The following is a 23257-nucleotide window of genomic DNA, read 5'->3' as shown; positions in this document are numbered from 1 at the left end:
AATCGCATAACGATTTTGTTACTACTTACTACATCAAACCTCAATAATGTGGCTAATTCTGTTGTACAAAATTCTCTAAACTGCAGGGTGCTCACAGGTGCTCTCCTTTCTTACAGAGAACATTATCAAAGGGATATCAATATATTTTTCAGACCATACATTTCATTTCATTTTAATTTAGACATTGTTTACAACATAGATTAATTGGATTAATAATTATTGGTTTCGCTACGCTCTACGTTTACAACTTACAACAGAATTAGTCACAACAACGTGGCTATAAAAAAGTTTTCAAAGTATTGAAAATAGATTTCATTAAAAAAAACTGCATAATTACTGGCCATCAAGTTTCTGTCATCAATTTCACAAAAAACAAAATTTCCTGTAAGACGTGTAAAATTAATATTAATTTCTCATGTTGTGATTTTCTTTTAGCCTGCTTGTTTGAAAATTTTTAAGTAGCTATTTAAATATTATGTAAATAAATTAAAAGTAAGAAAAACTGTAAAAGGAAAATTTAAAAAATGGCATATTGCTTCGATGACTTGGGGGACTACGCCGTAACACCAATGCTCGTGTCACCCTGCGGCTCAGAGAAATGTTGCCAACCACCACCACTGTGTTATCCTTGCCTACCCCGCTGTCCAAAAGGACAAGTTGTGTACTATTGCGAGAAACCACAAAGTATACAAAGGAAGTCTTCAAAAAACTGTGACAGTTGTTGTCATGAAACACCAAAAGCCGAATCGTATTGTAAGCGTAGATGCTTGTCGCCTTCAAGAGAGGACTGCTGTCCTTCATGCAACAATCCATGCAAACCAATCAAAACAAAATATGTTATACCATGCTACCGTTATGAAGACGGACGAATTGTAAGTTTAAAATTATTCTACATAGCTGTATACACGCCATAATATTTAATTAGTCCTTTCTAATTACAACAACAAACTTAATGAACGGTCAAATTAGATGGATTCGAACTAAATTTAAATCATACAATGATCCTGGAACCAACTTATTTTATGCTTGTAAAAATCGTATTTGTGGTTGGTTTCAGGAACAGTACGTTCCGACGCGACACGGTAGGCTTCCTATTACGGCATACCGTAGAAATGGTATGCAAGACCAAATCCATGGGTACAGAGGGGCACAACGATATTTGTGCGCTGGCAGTATAGGCAGTGACTACCGTGTTTATACTGCAGTGGAACCCATCCGCAGGATATACCCAAAAGTTACACAGGAAATGTTACCCGTTAAAAGGAAAAAAGACAAAAAGTGAATTCGGAATATAAATATTGTAACAATTATATATTTTTTACTATACCATTGTATCTTAAAATAAATCTTGCCTCTGACTACATACTTTTGAGCCAAAAGAATTGATGATTCGGCAGGTAAATCCCCTACCATCCAGTGCGTTAAAGCGGAACGGCCTTCAAGATCAGCAATTTTTAGAAAGCAGTGGAATATCACATATACGCAAATGTTGGAGAAATGCCACATGGAGCGATACTCCATTTATTTTACCCGTCAAACCTATGAAGAAACTTCCTAGTATTGTCTCTAAGAAGCGGTGATCTGATCCGGTGCGTTAATTAATCAATTTTGTCAATAAAGGACATCAGTGGCAGCGACTAATGAATAATGAAATAAGGAAAGGGTTACCCATGCCATTCAAACTTCAAACGGCATTACTTTTCGATGTTTTTAATATAATTTTTATGGGTATTAATTATATTTGAAGACAAGATATGCAACATTAAAAGACGAATGTCAATTTCAGGTACAAAAATTACCGGCGTCTGCATTCAAGCGAAATGGTATGCAAGACCAAGAACATTCTAAGTTATTGGGCACCGCAAACTTTCTTAAACGATGTCCTCGTGACGTAGCGATAGAATGTGAAGTTAGTCCTGTTCCACTGAAAGTAAGAGATCCTATCAAAGTACCTGAATACAACAATCCAATGGAGTGCTGTTCGCTAAAGAAGGAACCTATTGAAGTTTCTTTAGAAGATGTTTTGTATGACTGATACAAATTAAAATTAACACTTATAAAATAAAATGTACGTGTCGTTGAAAATTCATTATACCTACTTGTTCAAATGTTATTAAAACCAGTTGTTTATATTATGAAGAAAGCTGTGACGTCTATAGGCTGTAGTCTCGTTTGATTAAGTTAATATAAATAACATGACTATTTTTCTCTAAATTGAAGTACATAATTTCACCAAATATGCAGATATTATGGTTTTAACTAAGCTGATATCTTGTTCCATGGTTGTAATCGAGAACGTCACAAGGTGGATTTAGACCAAATGAGCGAATGCTTGCTCTATCTCCAAACTATCTTTTTCTTTGGATAAACAGACACAGCGCAATGTGTGTCTCTATTTATCCAAAGATAATTTTACATAGTGGGGATAGTACGAGCATTCACTCGTTTGGTCTAAATCTGGTGTGGTAGTTTTATCATCATTATTAACCGATAGACGTCCACTGCTGAGAGTGTGCTGTGACGTCACTATTCTAGCAACCTTGGGACCACTCCAAGCATAGCTTTCTCTACTTTCTTATGTGGCAGTTTAATTAAGCCCACTTTTAAGCCTTCAGTGTTCAAAATGGTGCTAGGAAGGTCACCAAAAATTTTCTTTTAAATAATTTGTAAGCAAAAAAGTAATAATTTGTATTTGTTGCAGGTTAATCAGCCTACAGTTCTAATGCGCCGCGCATGTGAGGTTGCCGTGGGCGCTCGGCCGAGGCGGAAACCTTTCGCAGTTTCTTCAGTTTGCATAGATCCTGACCAAGAAGTTCATCGTTACCACAGTCAAGATGATCGGGTACATCTTCATAGTTAGTTTATTTATTACTTAGTTTCAAAGAAAACAAATTTTGTCTTTAAGGTCCATTCAAAATTAACTTTTTGTCAAAAGTTCGCGCGTTAGGAATTTCGCCAAATAATTTTTTGTTCATATTTAAAACTAGCTTTTTCTTACAGCTTCGTGTGGATTTAAAATCCCCTAAGATTCTGTGAGTTTTTGCCCCAGTTTGAGCTGTACTTCTACTTCTTCTTTACTCTAGATCTAGGTACTAATATTTTAGTCTAAAAATATTTAAACATACTTGCCAAAGCTAAACTTTTAAATTATTACAAAACCCTAAAATATAAAGATCATAAGATTCTTCGAGATACAAAGTACACGGTAAACATAATATTTGTGAAGAAATTTTTAAGTTAAGTCTAACGTTTTTAATTTTCATACAAAAGCAACAATTCTCTTGAAAATTAATATTCACCTATATCAGGCCGGCACCTGAATTTATTCCCACGCAATATCCTTTGATGCAGCCAAAGCAAAAAGCCGAACGAATGCCGCCACTGATGCCCAGAAGAATTTCAATATTATAAAATCACTTCAGACCTGGAGAAAATGGAACTAATATTAACTATGAAATCAATTTCGATATCTTTCCCTCCAATAAAGATTTCAGCTTTAAAGTAGATATTATAATCTCCTTTTTTTCTTCCTTGAAAGATATTATAAGTAATGAAGTACTTAATACCTTTCTTGACACAATTGTTTTTTAAATGCTCTCTTCTTCCAAAATCTTTAATTAATGGTGACAATATACTACGATTCATTTGATGTACATTAACCCTTTTTATTTAAACATGCAGAATTAAAAGGTGAAATATAAATTAAATGTAATCGTAGCTAAACGTTCGTAGCGTTCCCTTTCTCGGACAAATTACTCACGATTTGACATTACCGCGAGGCTGATTGCTTAGTGTTTTTTACACCGATCGTCCGTCAGACCGCAGTGCTTATTCATTGGTTGCGGCGAGGGTTTAGATGGATTTATTTTCTACTGAAGCTAAAAATACGACCCTTCGTGATTTTCTCTTATTTTCTGGTTGATATTATGTCGGGAGCTGGCGGCATTTATAGCGTAATAACCTCTTAACATATTTGATGTTTTGCGTCGCGCCCTTGCTATTTTTTTCATCAAATAAGACTTGATAAATAAAATATTCAAGCTCACACTTCAATCGGTTTAAAACAAAATAATAACATTAAAACTTTTTAATTAATTAACTTTTTAATTATTTAAATTTTTAATTAAATATACACGTACACCTGCCGTTTTATTTTATAATGCTTACAAAATGAGTTCTCATGCACCATTTTAACTTTATGTGTCATGTGAAAAGTATGATTTTAGTCCTTATTTCAAAGATAAACCGTAGGTACCTTCGACATGACAGTTGACACATACAGTTAATATGGCGTGTGAGAACTCATTATGTACGGACTATAACGATTGATAAAATCAGTTTTATTTTTAAGCAAAAGGTCACTTTAGTACCACGAAATTTAAATTTAGAAAATCTTTGAAAGTCTAAAATTTTCCGTCAACCTAGCAGCATGTTTAGGTCCCTTATTTTAACCCAACTTTTACAGGGCCTGTTTCACAACCACCAGATAAACCTTGTTTTGAAAGTTTTTGTATTGGGAATCGGTGTATCTGAATATTTTTACTTTTTAGTAAATGAAGAAACTAGAGCTATAAATTCCCTTATATTTTTGACCACAATTTTTAAATAAAGAAACTAGAGTGATAAATTCTAGGAGCTTAGAAAATTGGAAAGCAAGATTACACTTCCTTGATAAATTAACGGAAAAAGCAGTAAAACGAAAGAATTTGGACTTAAGATTTTAATTACAAAGTTAATTAGTTTACGTGATTCCAGTTGGATAACTTTGATTTTTATGCAAATATAAGTCGTTTATTTACTTTAAATATCTCAGAGAACGTACCTTAAGATTGTTTTATTGAAAGTAATTGACGTATTTTAACAAATTAATAAAAAAATGATGAAAATAAATCCTGAAACTTTTGGGGTTTTATTCGCTGTTGTAATTTTCTTCATAGTAATAGTCTTATGGAAAGCCCGCACGCTGAAATTTGACCGTGCGATTTTTCTCGCATAATTCTGTGACCTATGAAAATTGAATGAAAATGGTGTGAAACCACACGCATTCCTGAAAAAAAAAACCGGCCAAGTACGAGTCAGACTTAGCACCGAGGGTCCCGTACTACAGTCGTCTGTCCGTCTGTCTGTCTGTCTGTCTGCTAGCTTTTCACGTCCCATCCGTTTAACCGATTTTGATGAAATATATAGAGATAGCTTTCATCCCGGGGAAGGACATAGGCTACTCTTGATCCCGGAAAATTAAAGAGTTCCCACGGGATTTTTAAAAACCTAAATCCACGCGGACGAGGTCCTGATACTTGTTAATATTAGTAGCTTATCGGTTTCTACAAGATATTCTTATCAGTGAACAACAAAGCATAGAATTCGTGCAAGGGGCATCAAATTCGTAAAAAGGTGTAACTTCAACGAATTAAATTTATATATAAATATAAATCGCAATCTGCTTATGATTGCAGCAGTCGTTGCAGTTGTTGGCCAACTCACAGTGGCGTCAGTTACGCTATAATGGAGCATACAGAGTATAATATTTTCTATGCTTTTTCGTTCCCTGATTAGATTAGACTATTTGAGACAATGCTTGACTTAACATACCAGTGGACTAAAAGTGTTTATTTTTTCCATTAGGGTAATTGTTGCTACTACTTCGAGAAAAAGAATACATGCCACTCTACCCAGTCTAGTCCGCAATGTGGGGACTTTGTCCCCGCTACACCGGCGGTGGTGCCACCTCGGGGCTGTTATTTCCAATGTGTTTAATTCCTTTTTTTCTTCATTTAGTTAGGGGCTTTTATACATGTTTACAGGAATTAATCCTAACATTCTGTGATCATTTTTGGTACCTAATGAAAACTAAATATTTTTTGAAACATCCGTTATGATTTAATAAATAAACAAATTTACTATTTTCTGTTGTTTGTTTTGTAGTTGTAAAATATCTAGTTAATTATTTATTTGACGATTACGAAAGGTAATTAACTGTTTTTAGGGTTCCATACCCCAAAAGGAAAAAAATAACAGTTATAGGATCACTTCGTTGTCTGTCTGTCTGTCGTGTCTGTCAAGAAACCTACAGGGTACCTTCCGTTGACCTAGAATCATATGAAATTTGGCAGGTAGGTAGTTCTTATAACACAAGTACCTAAAGGGAAAAAGCCGAAAACCATGAATTTGTGGTTACATAACAAAAAAATTAAAATGTGTTCATGAACAAATAATCAGTATTTACTTTACCACGTGGTAAAATGAAATGATGACGTGGTCATATGAAATGGCTTTAGCTGTACCTACATTCTAAAACAGATTTTTATTAATTTTTATGCATTTTTATTTAACGTGCAAATTATGACTGTAGTACGGAACCCTCGGTGCGCGAGTCTGACTCGCACTTAGCCGGTTTTTAGGTGGCCACTAAAAGTCAAACCATAATCTTGCTATAGGTTCACGCAAGAGTAGTTCTCAAGCATGTCTCACCAGCGACACCAGTGGACAACACCACTGGGATGTCTTTTAGAATTATTATTTTTTGGTAACGACACTACCACCGACTAGTGAAGGTCTATTTTTGAAAATATTTATCCTTACTACGGTGGTCTCGTTACCAAAAAATAATTTAAATGATATCCCAGTGGTGTCGCCCAAAGGTGTCTGATAAGATATGCCCCCAAGTCTCAGCTCACAGGTTTAATCTGTGCAGGAACGTAGCGAGTCTAATGGTCTAATACCTATTCTTAAATGATACTAATGAGGAAACCTATGCAGCTGTTGTGCAACATAATTATGAACATAACGATTGCCTTAGGCGCATCGCCCAAGACGACTTTTTGTAGTGATACGCGCACATCTTGAACGCGATTCAAAATAGCAATATAGAATCGTGACGAACGCTGGCAAAAGTACACGGGCCAGCGACGCATCGCTATTCGCTACTGTATTGCGGCCATATTGCGACAGGTTGCGACCTTTTTGCACCTGTATCGCTGCTGTATCAATGCAAAAAGTCGCAGCAGTTGAAATCTGCAGTGACCCCTAGCACCTTAGCTTAGCTTCATAATAATCTGAGCCATAAACATATTATCTATTTTATTAAAACTCTACGCACACACACATTTTGTATCAGGTCGCATTATTTTGATGAAACTAATAATTTTGATCGATTTTATCAAAATATTGGTTTCATTAAATATACCTACCTACCTATATTACTGCTCACTAAAGAATTTCAATCGAAAATAGGGTTTTTGATCCAAATTATGCAGGATTTTTATTAAAACTCTGCGTAAATATCGTATATTAAACGCGCTTACGACACGAGCTATGTTTCATTGTAAAACAGCCATGACCGAACCATTCCTTTCCGGAGTTCGGTTGCTTTGTGGAATTTGGCCAGCGAGGTATTGATTTTGTCGGAGAGACGATAAAATAGTGCAAAGTGCACACTCGCAGCCAGCGATCTTTATCTTCTACAATTTCGTTTCACGCTTTCAAGTTCGGTGCTTTCTCGGAAATACGTTCAGATTTAGTTACGTAATTTTAAAACGTTTGTGGTTCTTGTACTTACCTATTTTCTTATTTCACAGAACTGTTCTTTTGAACAAAATAATTATAAGATTAGAACGTTTTCAAATAAGCTGCAGTTTCGAAGACCTTTTTGACGCAATGATCACTGTGGCCCTGTCCTGTTATAAGACTACAGTAATCAGAGTGGTCTTTGTGTTGTGGGAGGCTGCGGGTTCGATTCCTGGTCAGCTCAATTGGGGAATTCATAATTTCTAAAGTGAGAGGTCTAATATTATGGGTGACTACGACCATAGTTAGTTACCATCTCTGTATGTGTAATAGAATAAGTACAGAAAGAAATTTTTTCAAGAATATTAATAACTAGATGATGCCCGCGACTTCGTCCGTGTTGTTTAAGGTTTTTAAAAATCACCATAGGAACTCTTTGATCTTCTGGCAAAAGTAGTAAAAAGTAGCCTAAGTCCTTTCCCGGGATTAAAGCTATCGCTATACCAAATATTGTCAAAATCGGTTGAGCGCATGGGCCGTGAAAGGCTAGCAGACAGACAGACAGACATACAAGCTTTCGCATTTATAATATTAGTATAGAAGTATGGATGGATATACTGGATGATGCCCACGACTTGGGTTTAGGTTTTTAACATCCCGTGGGAACTCTTTGATTTTCGGGTAAAAGTAGCCTTTGTCCGTCCCCGTGATGCAAGCTATCTCAGTACCTAGTTACCTAATTTAGTCAAAATCGGTTAATCGTATGAGTTGTGAAAAGGTACACACTTTCGCATTATAATACGAGTAGGTATACAGTACGCAGTCTGTATAAAGTAGGATCTAACTCTAAAAAGAAATAAATTGTGCCTAAGAGTAAAACTTGAATAGTTACACTCGAAGCCCTGTGCCCTGAGCTATGAGGGTAATTTTGCAAGTTATTTGTGCGTAAATCTTTCATCATAGACGGAAAGGGGATGAAAAAAAATCCGTTCCTTTCCCGTCCATACTAATAACTAGAGTAAGGTAGGTACGCACCATTATCGAAGTTACACTATAGAGCCTCAGAAGGTTTATAATGTGATATCATTACCCATATCATAAATGCAAAAGTGTGTTTGTTTGTTGGTTTATCCTTCAATCACGTCGCAACTTAGCAAACAACGTATCGGCGTGTTTTTTTTGCATGGGTAATACTAATTAGTAGTACCTGGAAAGTGGTATAGGCTACTTTTTATCCAGGAATTAAAGAGTTAAAGCTAAATTAAATTAAAGAGTTCCTACGGGATTTTTATAAATTTAAATCCACGTGAACGAAGTGGCGGGCATCAGCTGGTTCTTAATAATTTCCAGCGAAATTTTACATGAATAGCAAAATAAATAAACAAATATTGTTTCAGGCAACTCTCCGCATGGAATTCGAAACAAAATTACCAGGAAAACAGAGGATCGGAGAGACCCGCAATAAAACCTTTATAAACTAGGAGCGTTGTGAAATAACAATAAAAACTACAGTGTTTGTGCAATCATGCAAATCGGGGCGCGGTCGTTCGTTATTGTTTTTGTTTGTCCGTGAGTTTGGGGAGTGTGGGGGCCAATGAGAAGGCGCGGTGGATGCCCGCGCGCACCATGCGGGCCGTAGCGGTGCTGCTCGCCGCCGCGTGCGCCGCCGTCTCTGCGCAAATCGCTTGGACACCCATCTTTCTAGATGGCAGCAGTAAGTAAACTTCTATTCGGATACAAGTAAAGAAAGAAAAAAAATATTAAAACTGTTCTACACATCACATGTTAAGAGTCGGTTAACCATAATGCCTCAAGCAGAAGAAGCGCCTTATGTGGCACAACCCGAAAAAGGTCATAATGCTGTATGCCTTGATACACGAGAGCATATAGCAGCGCTGATTTTCAGCTGGGAACCTGAACCGGGTGACGTGACGTCATGGAACTAGGTAACTTATACTACACAATACTAGCAATAACATTAGTAACACTATTATACTTGACTTAACTAGTAGTTGACTGCGATAGAAGCCTAATGGATATGACGTCGATCTCCTATTCAGAGGGTTCAGGGTTCGATACCAGGCACACACCTCTAACTTTTCGGAGCTATGTGTGTTTTACTTTTAAGTAATTAAATATCACCTGCTAATGGTGAAGGAAACATCTTGAGGAAACCTGTATGTCTGAGAGTTCTACGTGATGTTCTCCCAGAAATGCTGATGATATCAGCAGAGTTTGGTGCTGACATGGCCTCTATGCTCGTGAATTGCATTATGTTTTGAAAAATCTGCGCCTTCTTTGGTTCCTGCAGCCATTTGCCTGTGTCCTTTATAAGCATCGTCGTCATGATCCATTACACGTCTCCTAACATAGACAACTCCGACATAGGTCTTTTGTTCTTCCACACTCCATGGTCTTGCATTGCCAGAATGTAGCGGCTCCCTACGATTTGTCTGTTCACCTAGCGGGGTGCCTGGTAGAGATTGCTCTGATCAATAAGGCCGCCTTTGCATACAATTGTTTTTGTTTTGTTTTTAGTTTCTTTGTTTTTGTCTTGTTTATCTAATATTTTGTGTGCAATAAAGTATCTAAAAGTAAATCTATCTATCTAGTGGGGAATTTGCCAATACTACGCTTTCTGTTACGAGATCGCCATTCCAGCGCTTGGGATCTCAACGTTTAGCAGTTCTTTGCATTATGGGTTACACACATTGCTTCCCTAGAAAAAAGCTATTTTTCACAGGTCAAGTGGACCTTTGGACGCAGTCATCATCAGGCTGCACGTGTCCCGGCGGGAGCGAAGACTGCGCGTGCTGCGTGCGGGACGGAGCATGCCCGTGCGGTGATATCGCACCTACGAGATGCGCTCAGTGTGGCTTGGAACAGTACTGCTCTAACAGTAGGTCTTTTCATTAATTAATTTCCATTTTCTTGCCAAAATCACGTGCACGGCACGGCAGCCGACGTCACGTCGTATTGCCTTGACCAAAAATGCAGCTTATAATGACATTGTATGAAGTAATGCGAAAACCGTACTGCGCCTATAATAATGCGCTCTTTTCAAATCATAAATAGTTACAATATTTTCAATTTAGGTAACAATTCCCTACACTATGTAAGTTAGTACTTGTGGGGAACTCAATGCTTAGCTGGTTGTATCCACTTTGCAATTTTGACGTAATGTTTGACTTATATATTAACCGACTCGCCGTCTACTTTTCTTTGATCAACTTTCATTTACTACTTAACAGAATTTGTATAAATAAGCATTTTAGCTTCGTTTCTTTTTTGTAGTGTGCAACATAACAATAGACTCCCGGGTCCTCAAGAATAAATCAGGCAAAACATTCGGCCAGATCAAGTCTCCATCGATAGAGGGTCCCGGTGCATGTTCTTACGTCCTTCAGCCTGACGCTGGACAGCGGGTGGAGATCCAGCTCTACCGGCTCGTCTCCGTCGGTAGATTTAATGGTTCAAGGTAAAAGTTTCTACCTACTGCAATAATTATGCCAAATGGTAGGTAGGTGATGATGCAGCGTAAGGTGAAGTGCGGCTGCCTAGTAGGTGACTATTCACTCTTCTTTTGAAGGTACTAATTTTATATGTTAATATTTTTTATTTTATACGAACTAACATTTATAGTATAGGTACGTACCAACACATACAACAATAGGTAAAACAACATAGAATATGTACAATTGAGGTATATAGTTCATTTACAAGCGGGAAATCCAATATGACTATATAATATGAATATAAAACTCAAAATACATTGCTCCAAATAAGATTATAAAGTAAGGTAGATACAATGAAACTTTACTTAAAAATAGGAATAAAAAAATTGGATTATCAAGACAGTATTTACCTACACGTCAATAATGAAAAACTAGGTAGGTAATGTGGTTAGTAGGGAATTATCTAGGTACCTAATAAATATTTGCTAGATTTGTTTTCGATGAGAAATTTGATTGCACGAAACATTCTAAACTCGTTAGATAATTACTAATGTGAAGTTTTGTTAATATTATTGAACAAAACTAACACAATATCACAATGTATCTTTAGACTGTGATAATAATATGTAGGAAGACGAACAGTGGCCCTGGTGGATCAACTTAGATTTCTCATACATATGAAACGTAAAACTTAAGACTTGAAAATAGTTTAGATAAACGGTTCAACCCAGTTAAGCTTTGGCGCACAGTTTACGTTATTGTATGGAATAAATCTACAGTATATAGAGGGAACCGAAATTCAATAGGTCACCTAACCTCTCCCAGCCTCAGCCCCGACTAAGTAGGTACCTATACCAAATTATCATCACTTGAATGAAAACAATTATCTTACGTCTCTTAATTAACGGCTCTCTACCAATACAACATAGTCTAAATATACATATAATAGGGAAAGGTGACTGACTGACTGACTGACTGACAGATCTATCAACGCACAGCTCAAACTATTGGACAGATCGGGCTGAAGTATGCAGATAGCTTTTATGACGTAGGAATCCGCTAAAAAAGGGCTTTTGAAAATTCTAAGGCAGTGAAATAGGGGTTTGAAATATATGAAGTCCACGCGGACGAAGTTGCGAGCATAAGCTAGTAAATAAATAAAACTCAAATTCACAGCTGTTAGATCATAAATTATTATAGTTTATATTATATATTATACTAATATATTATATAAACTATTAAACTAAATAATGTGACTCTTAGAATCGCGATATCTCAGAATTGGTAACTCTTAGGAAAAAAATCATAAACCATTTTTGTAGAAATTTTTAAAATCTACAACTTTGGTCTGAGATTTATTTTGATAAAACTTACCGTTTTCCAGAAAAATCCAAAAACCTCAAATTTTAACCTTGGACCCCGAATAACTTTTGTAGCACACAGGATCGATGGGGATTTTTAAAAATTTATTTGTAATGGTAAACCCCAGCTCTCCACCAATATCTCTCTGTGGGAATTATTGTTATTTTAAATGTCTAAATTGACCGGATTAGATATACTGCTATGTAACAATACCATTATGATTTGTAATAATATCTTTAATATTTATTACTATGTAATAATATCATTATGATTATTACCACCGATGATTTTTGAGGTCCGCAATCCATTACCAACATTGTGTTGACATAGATTTCGTAATCCATTACCCGTCATTTGTGGTTTTTGAATAAATTATTGAATTGTTGAATTGACTCGTTCAAATGTTAATAATCGAAATGTTTTCACGGGTAAATACCTATATGTATAACAAAATTCACAATTCAACATCATACTTAATTATAATATGACCTAAGTCTCAACCGTGTTTCTGTACCTTTAAATTATCTTCTAAATATAAAAAAGGAAAACGTGACTGACTGTCTGACTGACTGATCTATCAACGCACAGCTCAAGCTACTAGATAGATCGGGCTGAAATTTGGCATGCAGATAGCTATTATGACGTAAGCATCCACTAAGAAAGGATTTTGGAAAATTCAACCCCTAAGGGGGTGAAATAGAGGTTTGAAAGTTGTGTAGTCCATGCAGACGAAGTCTGCTGCATAAGCTACTAACATATTAGTTATTTATTTATTCCTAAACTAGCGTATGCTCTCATTCTGAGAGGAGACCTGAGCTCAGTAGTGGGTTGGCGTATGTCATGATGATTTGTAAAACAAGTAATTGAAAAGTTTAAAAAAAAACCTAACTGTGGTTTTCTTCATTTTCAGCCCTCGCATAAAAGTGCATGAAATCCGCTATTTTGTATCGAAATATACAAATTGTATACATTTTTGTATTCGTCTTTTAATACCCCACTCGAGGGCTTTGAAAAAAAAATTCAGCCCGCACATTAAAGCGCATAAAGTCCGCCATTTTGAGTTTTTAAGTTAGGTACCCAGTGATATTTGCGCCATCAAGACGAATCTAATGACGTATCATTTATCAAAATCGATTGAGCCGTTAAGCAGTTACAAGCGGACATACATACACACAGGTCAAACATACATATATAACCTTCCTTTGGACTTCGCCGGAGTCGAGTAAATAGGCTTTAGCCTCTCTACCATAGTCCATACTACATAGTGTACTGTACATAGATGTAAACTAGGTACCTATAAGTGGAGTTGAACCCAGTCAGAAAAAAAAATTACATTATTTTATTTAAAAAACATAAATTTCGATTTATAGAGCCAAAAATTTCCTGTAATGCCTAATAATTATAAAGTAGAACTCCATGCCCTCTGTTGACCTTTTCTGGATGGTAAATAAAAATCAATAAAATAAAATATTGATCTAGTTGTATAGGTGGATGGCTGCAGCTGGGCGATGGAAGTGCTGTCCAAGACGCCACGGGCACTGCGCAGACCAGGTTGTGTGGAACCAACGAGCGGTATACCCCACCTGTTGTGCTCTTCGCCGATCACGGAGCTTCGGTACTAGATTTTAGGTAAATATTTCAATTGTAGTTGAAAAAATATATAATTATATTAAATTAGCTGACACGCCCCGGCTTCGCTCGGGTGGCGTTAAGAAAATTGAGGGGGAGGTTGAATTAAATTTTTTTCTCCTTAAGAACCATCCTCGTACTTCAAGGAATATTATAAAAAAAGAATTAGCGAAATCGGTTCAGCGGTTCTCGAGATTTGCTATGAGCAACACATTTGGTGATTCATTTTTCTATTATAGATTTTCTTTACATACTTAACAGATTATGTAGAATATTAGTTGGCAATTAAGTATACCTTGGATACTAGGATTTTGATTATCCTAATTACATGGTTATCCATATGATTAGGATAATGATATAGATATTTGCGTGAAAGTTTCCGATAAATAAATTATTTATTTTAGAATGTAGTAAATAATGTAGTTAATAATATAGTTATAGTTATTATACTTAATACCTACCATCAACGTACAAGAAACTACAGTAGGTACGCGGCAGAAAATATCGACCTTTAGAAAGAGGTTTCGGCCTTCGGATTTGTAGAGCGTTGTCTCTATTGTCTCGGTCACTTATACCTATGTGACGTTTTGTCGATCTCAACGACAGAGACAATGCTCTACAAAACCGCCGTCTCTTTCTAAAGGTCGATGTACATTATTTTCTGCCGCGTAGTGGCAAGCAAGTCGTATTGCAATGCATGCCGGGAATCAGCTAGTTTAAAATACTATTATCTGTAGATGCATACTTAGCTGATATTATGTTATTTTTGTGTTACCGAAATATTTATGTTTATTTGTGTTCGCAAAGTAATAATCTGTAATGGGTATTATTTTATGTTAATTATTAAGTGGGCACTTATGTACGTTCTGTTTATCATTCACCAAATTCTGCCGCTTCATGATTTAAAATACACACATATACACAATTAATATTGAATGTTGCTATTTAACCGAAAATCCGGACATGTAGTTCTGTGGTGGCGTTGAATCCGTATTAAATGGTGTGTTCGTTCATTAGTCGAGGTATTTAAATGAGCGTTAGGTCCATGCTACAACGGACTAGATATCATATTTGGAGTGTGCCTAATATAACATGAACTCATCTAAACGATCAACAAAAGCTAACAGCGAATTAGTACCTAGTAATTTTATTGCAAACTAGCTAAACTAAGCCATTCTAGTAGGTATTTACCTATCTATTTTTTTTTTACAATCCTTTCTTAGTTGGTGGTAGGTACTGTTGGAATGAAGTTGGTTTCCATAATATATATGGAACTACAAACTTAATTCGCTATAATCTACCAAAAGCAAAACAGACAAATCTATAGTACACGACAGGTCGAAATGGCAATCGGGGAGGGAACGCCCTGTACATCCGCACAAGCCCCGCGCTAACCCCTGCCTCATACCCCGATTGCCATCTCAACCTGTAGCGGAATATATTATGGTACCTAGTCCTAGTACTTGCATCTGCATTCGATATACACAACCCGCTCTCGCACTACTCAGGAGATGTAGACTTCACAATGCACAATTGCAACAGTTGTACATTTATACATCTTGTAAGGATTCTCTGCTTCTTTAACTGTGGGAGGGCGGTGCACATCGAATGCTGCACGTTGTACCTACTATAGAGATTTGTCTGTTTTGGTGGATTCTAGCGAATCAAGGTTGCGGTTCCTTGTACATTGTTTAGAAGGGATCGACGTAAAGAAAACCTTTATGTAAAATCTCAGATCACAAGTGTAGAGGCCCAATATCAACACGTTTTACAAATTCCGAGAAGCACTTGTCATACAAAGATATAATGTAACAATTGCCCTGGCATTGGCATTTATCTGAGCCTGAAATTGGACTTTGTCCTGCTTATACAGATAGAGATAATGCTTTTAACATATTTTGTAGAGACAGATAGCTCTCTGAGAACATGACACTAATAATTATGTACCTAATACAGTACGATGATATAGCTTATGTCCGTAAACGTATTGTGTACAGTGTATCAAACGAAATTCTCCGTAACAGTATTTCATCTGCCCTTGTACGGAAGGATTAGTAATGCTCGGTTCGGAATTGTGGTTATTCGACAAAGGGGACATAGAATTTGTGATCTACGACGCTCACAGCACAGTGTCCTATTGGGAATACAGACCGTTTTCGGGCTTTGTTTGACCGATTTCTAAAGTCCTCCGAAACGTGCGCGGTGACGCAGACGGCAGAATATACTTAGTTCAGACGCAATTATTGACATTTCACATTTGGTTCTTAGGCTCAAAGCCATAACAACAGGCACTAAATCAGTGAAATCCCGGCTAGGAGACCACTACCTTGGTACTAAGTTTACTCAGCGCCCAACCCGGGTAAAGAGACATGCCTCGAGGTCTATATAGCTATACTCCCAACTGGCCCTCAGCCAAACCGCTCTCACTTTTTTTTATTCATTATTGGCAATCACACCACAATCACATTTGATGGAAAGTGATGATGTGGCATTTTCTTTTTCACATTAATATGTTTTTGTTTTGTCACCAGGATAACAGATAAAACAATCAGGTCACAATTTCTCGCATTCTTCAGTTTTACTTCTCTAAGCAACACACAAGGCGTGGGGTTTCATCCGAGAGGCGGCTCTAGAATTCCACATACAGGTAAGATTACTCAATAGATTAATTTGAATTAATTTGAAAGATCAACAACTCAACTCCCATCGGTGGTGTTCCCACTAGATTACAACATGGGGTTATTCAAGGGGCGGACCAACAAATTCCTAAAAGGCCGGCAACGCATCGGCGCGGCGGTTCCTCTGGTGCTGCAAATGTTAATGGGCGGTGGTAATCACTTAACATCAGGTGACCCGCCTACTCGTTTGCTCGCTATCTCTATTTTCATATTGAAAGTTTCGTAATGTTAACAGTATTTATTGGCAGCCAAGATTTATTCATAATCCTGCAAGAGTACTGGACAAGGTTCGACCCTCGTCACAGTCTCTTTAGATTGAGTGTCCCATGAAGATACGAGTGGATTTGAAATTTCCTTTCTCATCCAAACGTACAAATATATGAATTTTCAATTTGTTACTCCTAACATTAATATACTCAGGAGACTTATTACACATCACTGCATACGTAATTTACAAAATGTGTAATATTTGTCAGAGGTTCCCTTAGGATTGTCTGGGAAATACCGTTGAAAGCTTATTTCATTCCCGTTACCTTTACTCGTATATATTGATGATGGAAGTAATAAATATAATAATTATAATACATAAAGATAATCCATATCCATATTAATATTATAAATGTGAAAGTGTGCTTGTCTGTCCGTCCGTTTGTATGTCTGTCTGTATATCTATCTGTCTTCTATAGCTTTTCACGGCCCACCCGTTTAACCGATTTAGATATTTGGTACAGAGATAGCTAGAATCCCGGGAATGACATAGGCTACTTTTGATCCCGAAAATAAAAGAGTTCCCACGGGATTTTTAAAAACCTTAATCCACGCGGACGAAATTGTGGGCATCATCTATCATTATAATTTATAGGTATAATATATTTCGTACACAGAAGTCGGACGAACTATTATAAAGCATGTACTTATAAAAAAAATGGAGTTGCAATATTAAACAAATATTATATTATTGTTATATTTTTATAGAAATATATATTTAAGCTGTGATGATAGCCTAGTGGTTAGCACGTCCACCTTCTAATCAGAGGTTGGGGGTTCGATCCCGGGCACGCACCTCTAACTTTTTGGAGTTATGTGCGTTTTAAATAATTATATATCACTTGTTTTAACGGTGAAGGAAAACATCGTGAGTAAACCTGCATGCCTGAGAGTTCTCCATAATGTTATCAAAGGTGTGTGAAGTCTACCAATCCGCACATACCCAGCGTGGTAGACTTTGGCCAAAACCCTTCTCACTCTGAGAGGAGACCCGTGCTCTGTAGTGAGCCGGTGATGGGTTGATCATGATGATAATGATTACATATTTAGGTACAGTATTTATGACGTTGAGGCTACAAGTTGGCCAAAAATGAGCATTTGTTTTTGAAAATTCCGCTCACAACTTTTTAGCTGTGCTACGCAAATATATCTAATATTTCCCCGTTGTTCCCAGACTGTGATTGGCTGTATCAAGACGTGTCATGTCGTGGGTCCGGTACATGCGTGTTGGCAAGTCCGGGCTATCCCGGCTTGTACCCACCACACCGTCGATGCCGCTACCTCTTTGCGACTAATTCAGTTCATACGCGAGTCAAGATCATCTTTACCTCTATTATGCTGCCAAGAAAGTGAGTACCTTCTATTTTATACGAATTTCCAAAACCAGACTGTAATATTATCAGACGGACAGGCAGACAGTCAACGAAGTGATCTATAGGGTTCCTTTTTCCTTTTGAGGTACGAAACCCTAAAAAGAAATTTCAGCCTGCGTGTTTGAGGAACTTTCTCAGATATATCTTTAGAGACGTGAAAATCACGTTTTTACTTGGTTTGTCGATTGTATTGATATCAGTACCTAGCCTTATTATAAATGCCAAAGTGTGTTTGCTTGTTGGTTTATTGGTTTGTTGGTTTGTCCTTCAATCACGTCGCAACGGCGCAACGGATTGACGTGATTTTTTGAATGGGTATAAATAAAGACCTGGAGAGTGACATAGGCTACTTTTTAACCGACTTCCAAAAAGGAGGTGGTTCTCAATTCGGCCGGTTTCTTCTTTTTTTAAATTTATTTTTAACGTAGGGATGTAGGTACACCGATTTTTTTAATACCGAAAAGTCAAAGTGTTCCCCGGGAGTTTTATAAACATAATTCCACGCGAACGGAGTCACGGTCATCAGCAAGTTTTTAAATAAACTCAAACAGATTTTAATTATTGAATTGACCTGCCATTAAATCTACATTAAACACTGCAGAGCCGGTCGTATTTACCCGGCGAGAATACCTTTTGTTGAATTTCCACTTGTAATTATATTCAAAGAGTGTTGTTAGTGGAACGTTGGCTTTGTTTCTCGTTCTTGTGAGCTCAGCTGGTGCCTTCAGCCTTGGTACAATTTCCACATTATTTTTCCTGGTACTAAGTGTCGAGCTAATCTAAGTTTGTAGCTAGTTGCTTGTGTAACGTACCTCTTTTGTACTTGATACATTACGTTAATAATTATCCGTCTAATTATTTTTCCCTTATATCTTACATCCGGCTTTTTTCACGTGTTTAGTCGAACGTTAGCTAGTTTCGAACCCATCCGAACCCATTGGGTGTGAGATATGTATAATGGAGATCACTCACGATAGTTTAAACACTATTTTTCGTTTGTAAGTTGTAACGTGGTGCGATTTTTTAATAACTATTTCATTTGTATTGTGAACATTCAATTTATTGTGATGACAATATCATGATATTATAATAGTCATTATCATCATCAATCCATCGCCGCCGGTTCATTGCTAAGCACATGTATTCTTTCAGAACTATTAGGCTATGACATTAGGTGATAAAAATCTTTGTGGGTTATGTTTACTTCCATAAATCGTAAAAAAATACTTAAATCAATACCCATATTATAAATGCGAAAGTGTATTTGTTTGTTGGTTTGTCCTTCAGTCACGTCGCAGCGGAGCAATGGATTGACATGATTTTTTGCATAGGTATAGTTGAAGACCAGGAAAGTGACATAGGCTACTTTTTATCCTGGAAAGTCAAAGAGTTCCCACGGGATTTTTAAAAACATCAGCTAGTACCTAATATATTTTTCGTCAAATGTTCAACGGAAACTTACAAGAAGCATCATTAAAAAAACCTCAGGAGAAATAATATTCTGTATCAACACCAGTTGAAATACTTTCGTCTAGCGCCCGCGTGAAAATTCGTACGAAACGTTCCTGTAGTTAAAAAATCTCTATTCCATTTCTCTCGTTAGATCACGTACCTACTATTTAATAAATACTGGGAAATTATTGTACCTAATAAGATAAGAATTTTCACGAAACCCATTCAAGAAATATAGGGAAATTCGTGCAAGATTGTACCTACGAAATGATTGTTATATGCAGGCTTCCATGCTTGCAGTTACGTATTAATAATATAATATATTGTATAAGTCCCGCAAATTGCTATTGCGCTGGAACCATGTCTTATTAACATCGAAATCACGTCATTTTGACGTCAGCTGAAATAAAAATATACCATCAGCTCGAAACTTCAGTCTAGTGCTGATGTGACTAAAATGGCGGCCACGTCCTTTAGCAATTTGCGGGACTTATGGCCATCTTCAGTTGTCACTTGTCATGCTGCTTACAAGCAAGATGTTTGCGCTAAATTATCACACAGTCGCTTAAAGCATTTCTTACATTAAAATGATTTGTTAATGCTGGCTTGTCTAACTCACAGCTGCATTGTAGCGCAACGGATGTATTAATAATAGTCTACAGTGATTGAGTTTACACTCAGACAGTGTATTGTTGAGCTTCTTGAGCGAGCATAATTTTTTAAATTTCAAACGCTACCAACTCTATTTATCTTAAGTAGTAGTTGTTAAGATTTTCCCTCGTAATTATCTTCAAAGAGATTTCTTAGTAAAGCGTTGGCTTTGTTTGCCTTTCTTGCGGACGTGTTTTCTGCTTAAATAGAGCGTCTGCTGAGTGCTGACTGACTGATCTATCAACGCACAGCTAAAACTACTAAACGGATCGTGCTGAAATGTGATAAGCAGATAGCTATTATAACGTAGACATCCGCTAAGAAAGGACTTCTGAAAATTCAATCCCTAAAGGGGTAAAACAGGGTTTTGAAATTTGTGTAGTCCACTTATATTAGTTCTTTGTTTTCTATGATCTGTTCGTTACTTTCCTTTGTTAATATTATATGAGCAAATATAAATATTTGTCGGAAATCTGTATGTACATATTTACGTACGGAACATAACACAGGTATAACAGATAGGAAGGTTAATATTTTCATAACGCAAACTAGAGAGAACATTAGTTATTATTATACGCTTGTATAACAAATTCAGTAATAAACTATTTATTTTTGCATCGTCAATTTTGTGTTCTAGAAAATAAATTAATTTATCAATTACTAGCTGATCCCCGCGGCTTCGCCCGCGTAGATTTAGGTTTTTAAAGATCCCGTATAGCCTATGTCACTCAGGAATAATGTAGCTTTCTACTGGTGAAAGAATTTTTAAAATCGGTTCAGTAGTTCTAAAGATTACCCCCTACAAACAAACTTAACGACATTACCTCTTTATATAATACAACGGGCCGTGCAGCAGAAATCGTAATATTTTAATTTCGCCATAACATCAAAACCAAACGTCCAATTTTAATCATTCAAAGATCAAATATTATCTCCATAAACTGTTCTTAGTGATGAAATCATTTATTTTGATAAGGATTAATAGCATGAGTAAAATAAACGCGTTTAAATGTAGTCCAAAAAAAATTCAAGATTTTTAAATAAAAAAATGGTTGCTGTGCCTCACTCGACATAGATGGGTATAGTGTGTCGCGGACTTTTTTGTAGATATTTATAAGATCTACAATTAATTAGAACATTTTATGGTTCTATCTTTTATAGTTTAGGCAGCGTACGCAAAATAAGTAACTTTTCTGGTTGATTTTTTACACCTTGTGTCCGAAAAACCCAAATATCTTACGGAACCCTATTTTTTTCCAAAATAAAATATAGCCTATGTTACTCGTGGATAATGTAGCTTTCGAATGGTGAAAGAATTTTTAAAATCGGTCCAGTAGTTTTTGAGCCTATTCAGTACAAACAAACAAACAAACAAACAAAGTTTTCCTCTTTATAATATTAGTGTAGATAAGGCTGTAATAATTATTGTGGAACCAACTCTCTTCGGCGGTGCTCTTATAGATCAACAAATCCCTCAAAACGAGCTTATCCTACGCGCTAAAAACGTTAATCTGAAACCGCTGTACCTAACGTTCGCACCTTACTAGAGTCGGGCCTAGTGTGCGTTTCAGGCAACCCTGGTAACAGGCCACCATTTTTTGAAACACGTAGGTGTCAAAAGAATATAATATAGCCAACATCAGTAGTCTTTGTTGTATTTAATGCCCCGGCGAACTTAAATTTTTCTCTCCGTAAGAGCCATCCCCGTACTTCAAGGAATATTATGAAAAAAGAATTAGCGAAATCGGTTCAGCTGTTCTCAAGATTTGCAATCAAAAATGAATCACATTCAGTGATTCATTTTTATATATAGAGATTAGATGTGTCACATACACACAAGTGTACGAATTTGTCTTCCTTTTTTGAAATACAATCCCATGCGCTTTCCCTATCTTGAGTTTTAAAATATCTTTTGCTTTCTGGCTTTTGAACGTAGACTGTAGAGTCATGTTGAGTTTCACTGAAATAAAAGGGGCATCATTAAAAGTACGTCGGGACACCCATTCTATTTCAATTCTAGACTCAGTATTTTTATCAAGCGCCCGCATGTGAATTCGTATGTTTTGAAAGGCCATTGAACAATCGTTCCTGCAAATAAAAGAACCTCCCCGTGGCCGTATCTCTGTTTCACTCGCGCGGACACGCTCGCTGGAAAATGTGGACAAAACCAACGTATTGTAAACCAAATGTAAATTCTTTTTCAAACCCTCGTAGTTTTAAGTTAAATAAATAAATAAAAATCTTTTTTATTCAAATAAACTTTTACAAGTACTTTCGAATAGTCGGATGCATCTACCACTGGTTCGGAATGCCTTTCCTACCGAGAAGAACGTAGTTAACGAAAATAGTATTGAAGAGCGAGACCAATAATTAATCTATGATTGAAATAATCAAAAGCGATTGTAAGAACCAAAGTGAATAAATAATTTTTGACTTTGGCTTAGTTTTAAATATATTGCAAATGAGTTTTAAAAAATTCAGTCCAGAATATGATAGAAAGAAATAAAAGTCAAAACAAAGATTATTTTATTACGAACAGGGTGGTATAGGGTTGTCGGTGTGCGGGGTGTGCTCTCCCGGATTGCCATCTCGACCTGTCGCGTACTATAGGTATGTCATTGGATTTAGGTGGCATAAGACCGTATCGTGTGGAAGTCTCCACAAGAGAGCTATGTCCAGCAGTGGATATCTATCGGTTGATGAGGATGACGATGGTAGCGACTCTTTTCCAATAACCACATATTAGTAGGGGTTTTCTTGATATACTTAATATGCGGTGGAACTGCCAGATGCTTCCGCAAAAAACCGTCCTGTAACCTAGTTACATTTACGAGTATCTATATATTTAACTCTAGTTTAATTATGCTTAAGGCGAATGACGATG

The 23257-nt window shown here is 36.6% G+C and overlaps 2 protein-coding genes across 5 annotated transcripts in view; both read left to right on the top strand.

Moving 5' to 3' along the window:
- LOC117987336 (uncharacterized) overlaps positions 1 to 23257 on the top strand; it is a 53819-nt gene that overhangs the window by 11410 nt on the left and 19152 nt on the right. For both annotated transcript variants that reach the window (XM_069503043.1, XM_069503040.1), the window contains exons 2-7: positions 8904 to 9220; positions 10250 to 10405; positions 10801 to 10984; positions 13803 to 13952; positions 16484 to 16599; positions 18072 to 18246. In XM_069503043.1, coding sequence (XP_069359144.1) covers positions 9118 to 9220; positions 10250 to 10405; positions 10801 to 10984; positions 13803 to 13952; positions 16484 to 16599; positions 18072 to 18246 — 884 coding nt within the window. In that variant the 5' untranslated portion in view covers positions 8904 to 9117. The remainder of the gene's footprint in view (positions 1 to 8903; positions 9221 to 10249; positions 10406 to 10800; positions 10985 to 13802; positions 13953 to 16483; positions 16600 to 18071; positions 18247 to 23257) is intronic.
- On the top strand, positions 432 to 5794 carry LOC138403299 (keratin-associated protein 9-1-like). Of its 3 annotated transcripts, none has more exons than XM_069503299.1 (3): positions 432 to 872; positions 2702 to 2842; positions 5626 to 5794. In XM_069503299.1, the coding sequence occupies exons 1-3, from the start codon at positions 525 to 527 to the stop codon at positions 5755 to 5757; spliced, it is 621 nt and encodes a 206-aa protein (XP_069359400.1). In that variant the 5' UTR covers positions 432 to 524; the 3' UTR covers positions 5758 to 5794. The 3 variants fall into 3 exon arrangements, with proteins under 3 accessions (XP_069359400.1, XP_069359402.1, XP_069359404.1); XM_069503301.1 differs by lacking the exon at positions 5626 to 5794 and adding an exon at positions 1787 to 2068 and having other exon boundaries at positions 2702 to 2766; XM_069503303.1 differs by lacking the exons at positions 2702 to 2842; positions 5626 to 5794 and adding exons at positions 1398 to 1589; positions 1787 to 1863.

Source organism: Maniola hyperantus, chromosome 2 (assembly GCF_902806685.2).
Source record: "Maniola hyperantus chromosome 2, iAphHyp1.2, whole genome shotgun sequence".
NCBI classification, from domain to species: Eukaryota; Metazoa; Arthropoda; class Insecta; order Lepidoptera; family Nymphalidae; genus Maniola; species Maniola hyperantus.
This window is presented reverse-complemented; position numbering and strand designations above follow the sequence as displayed.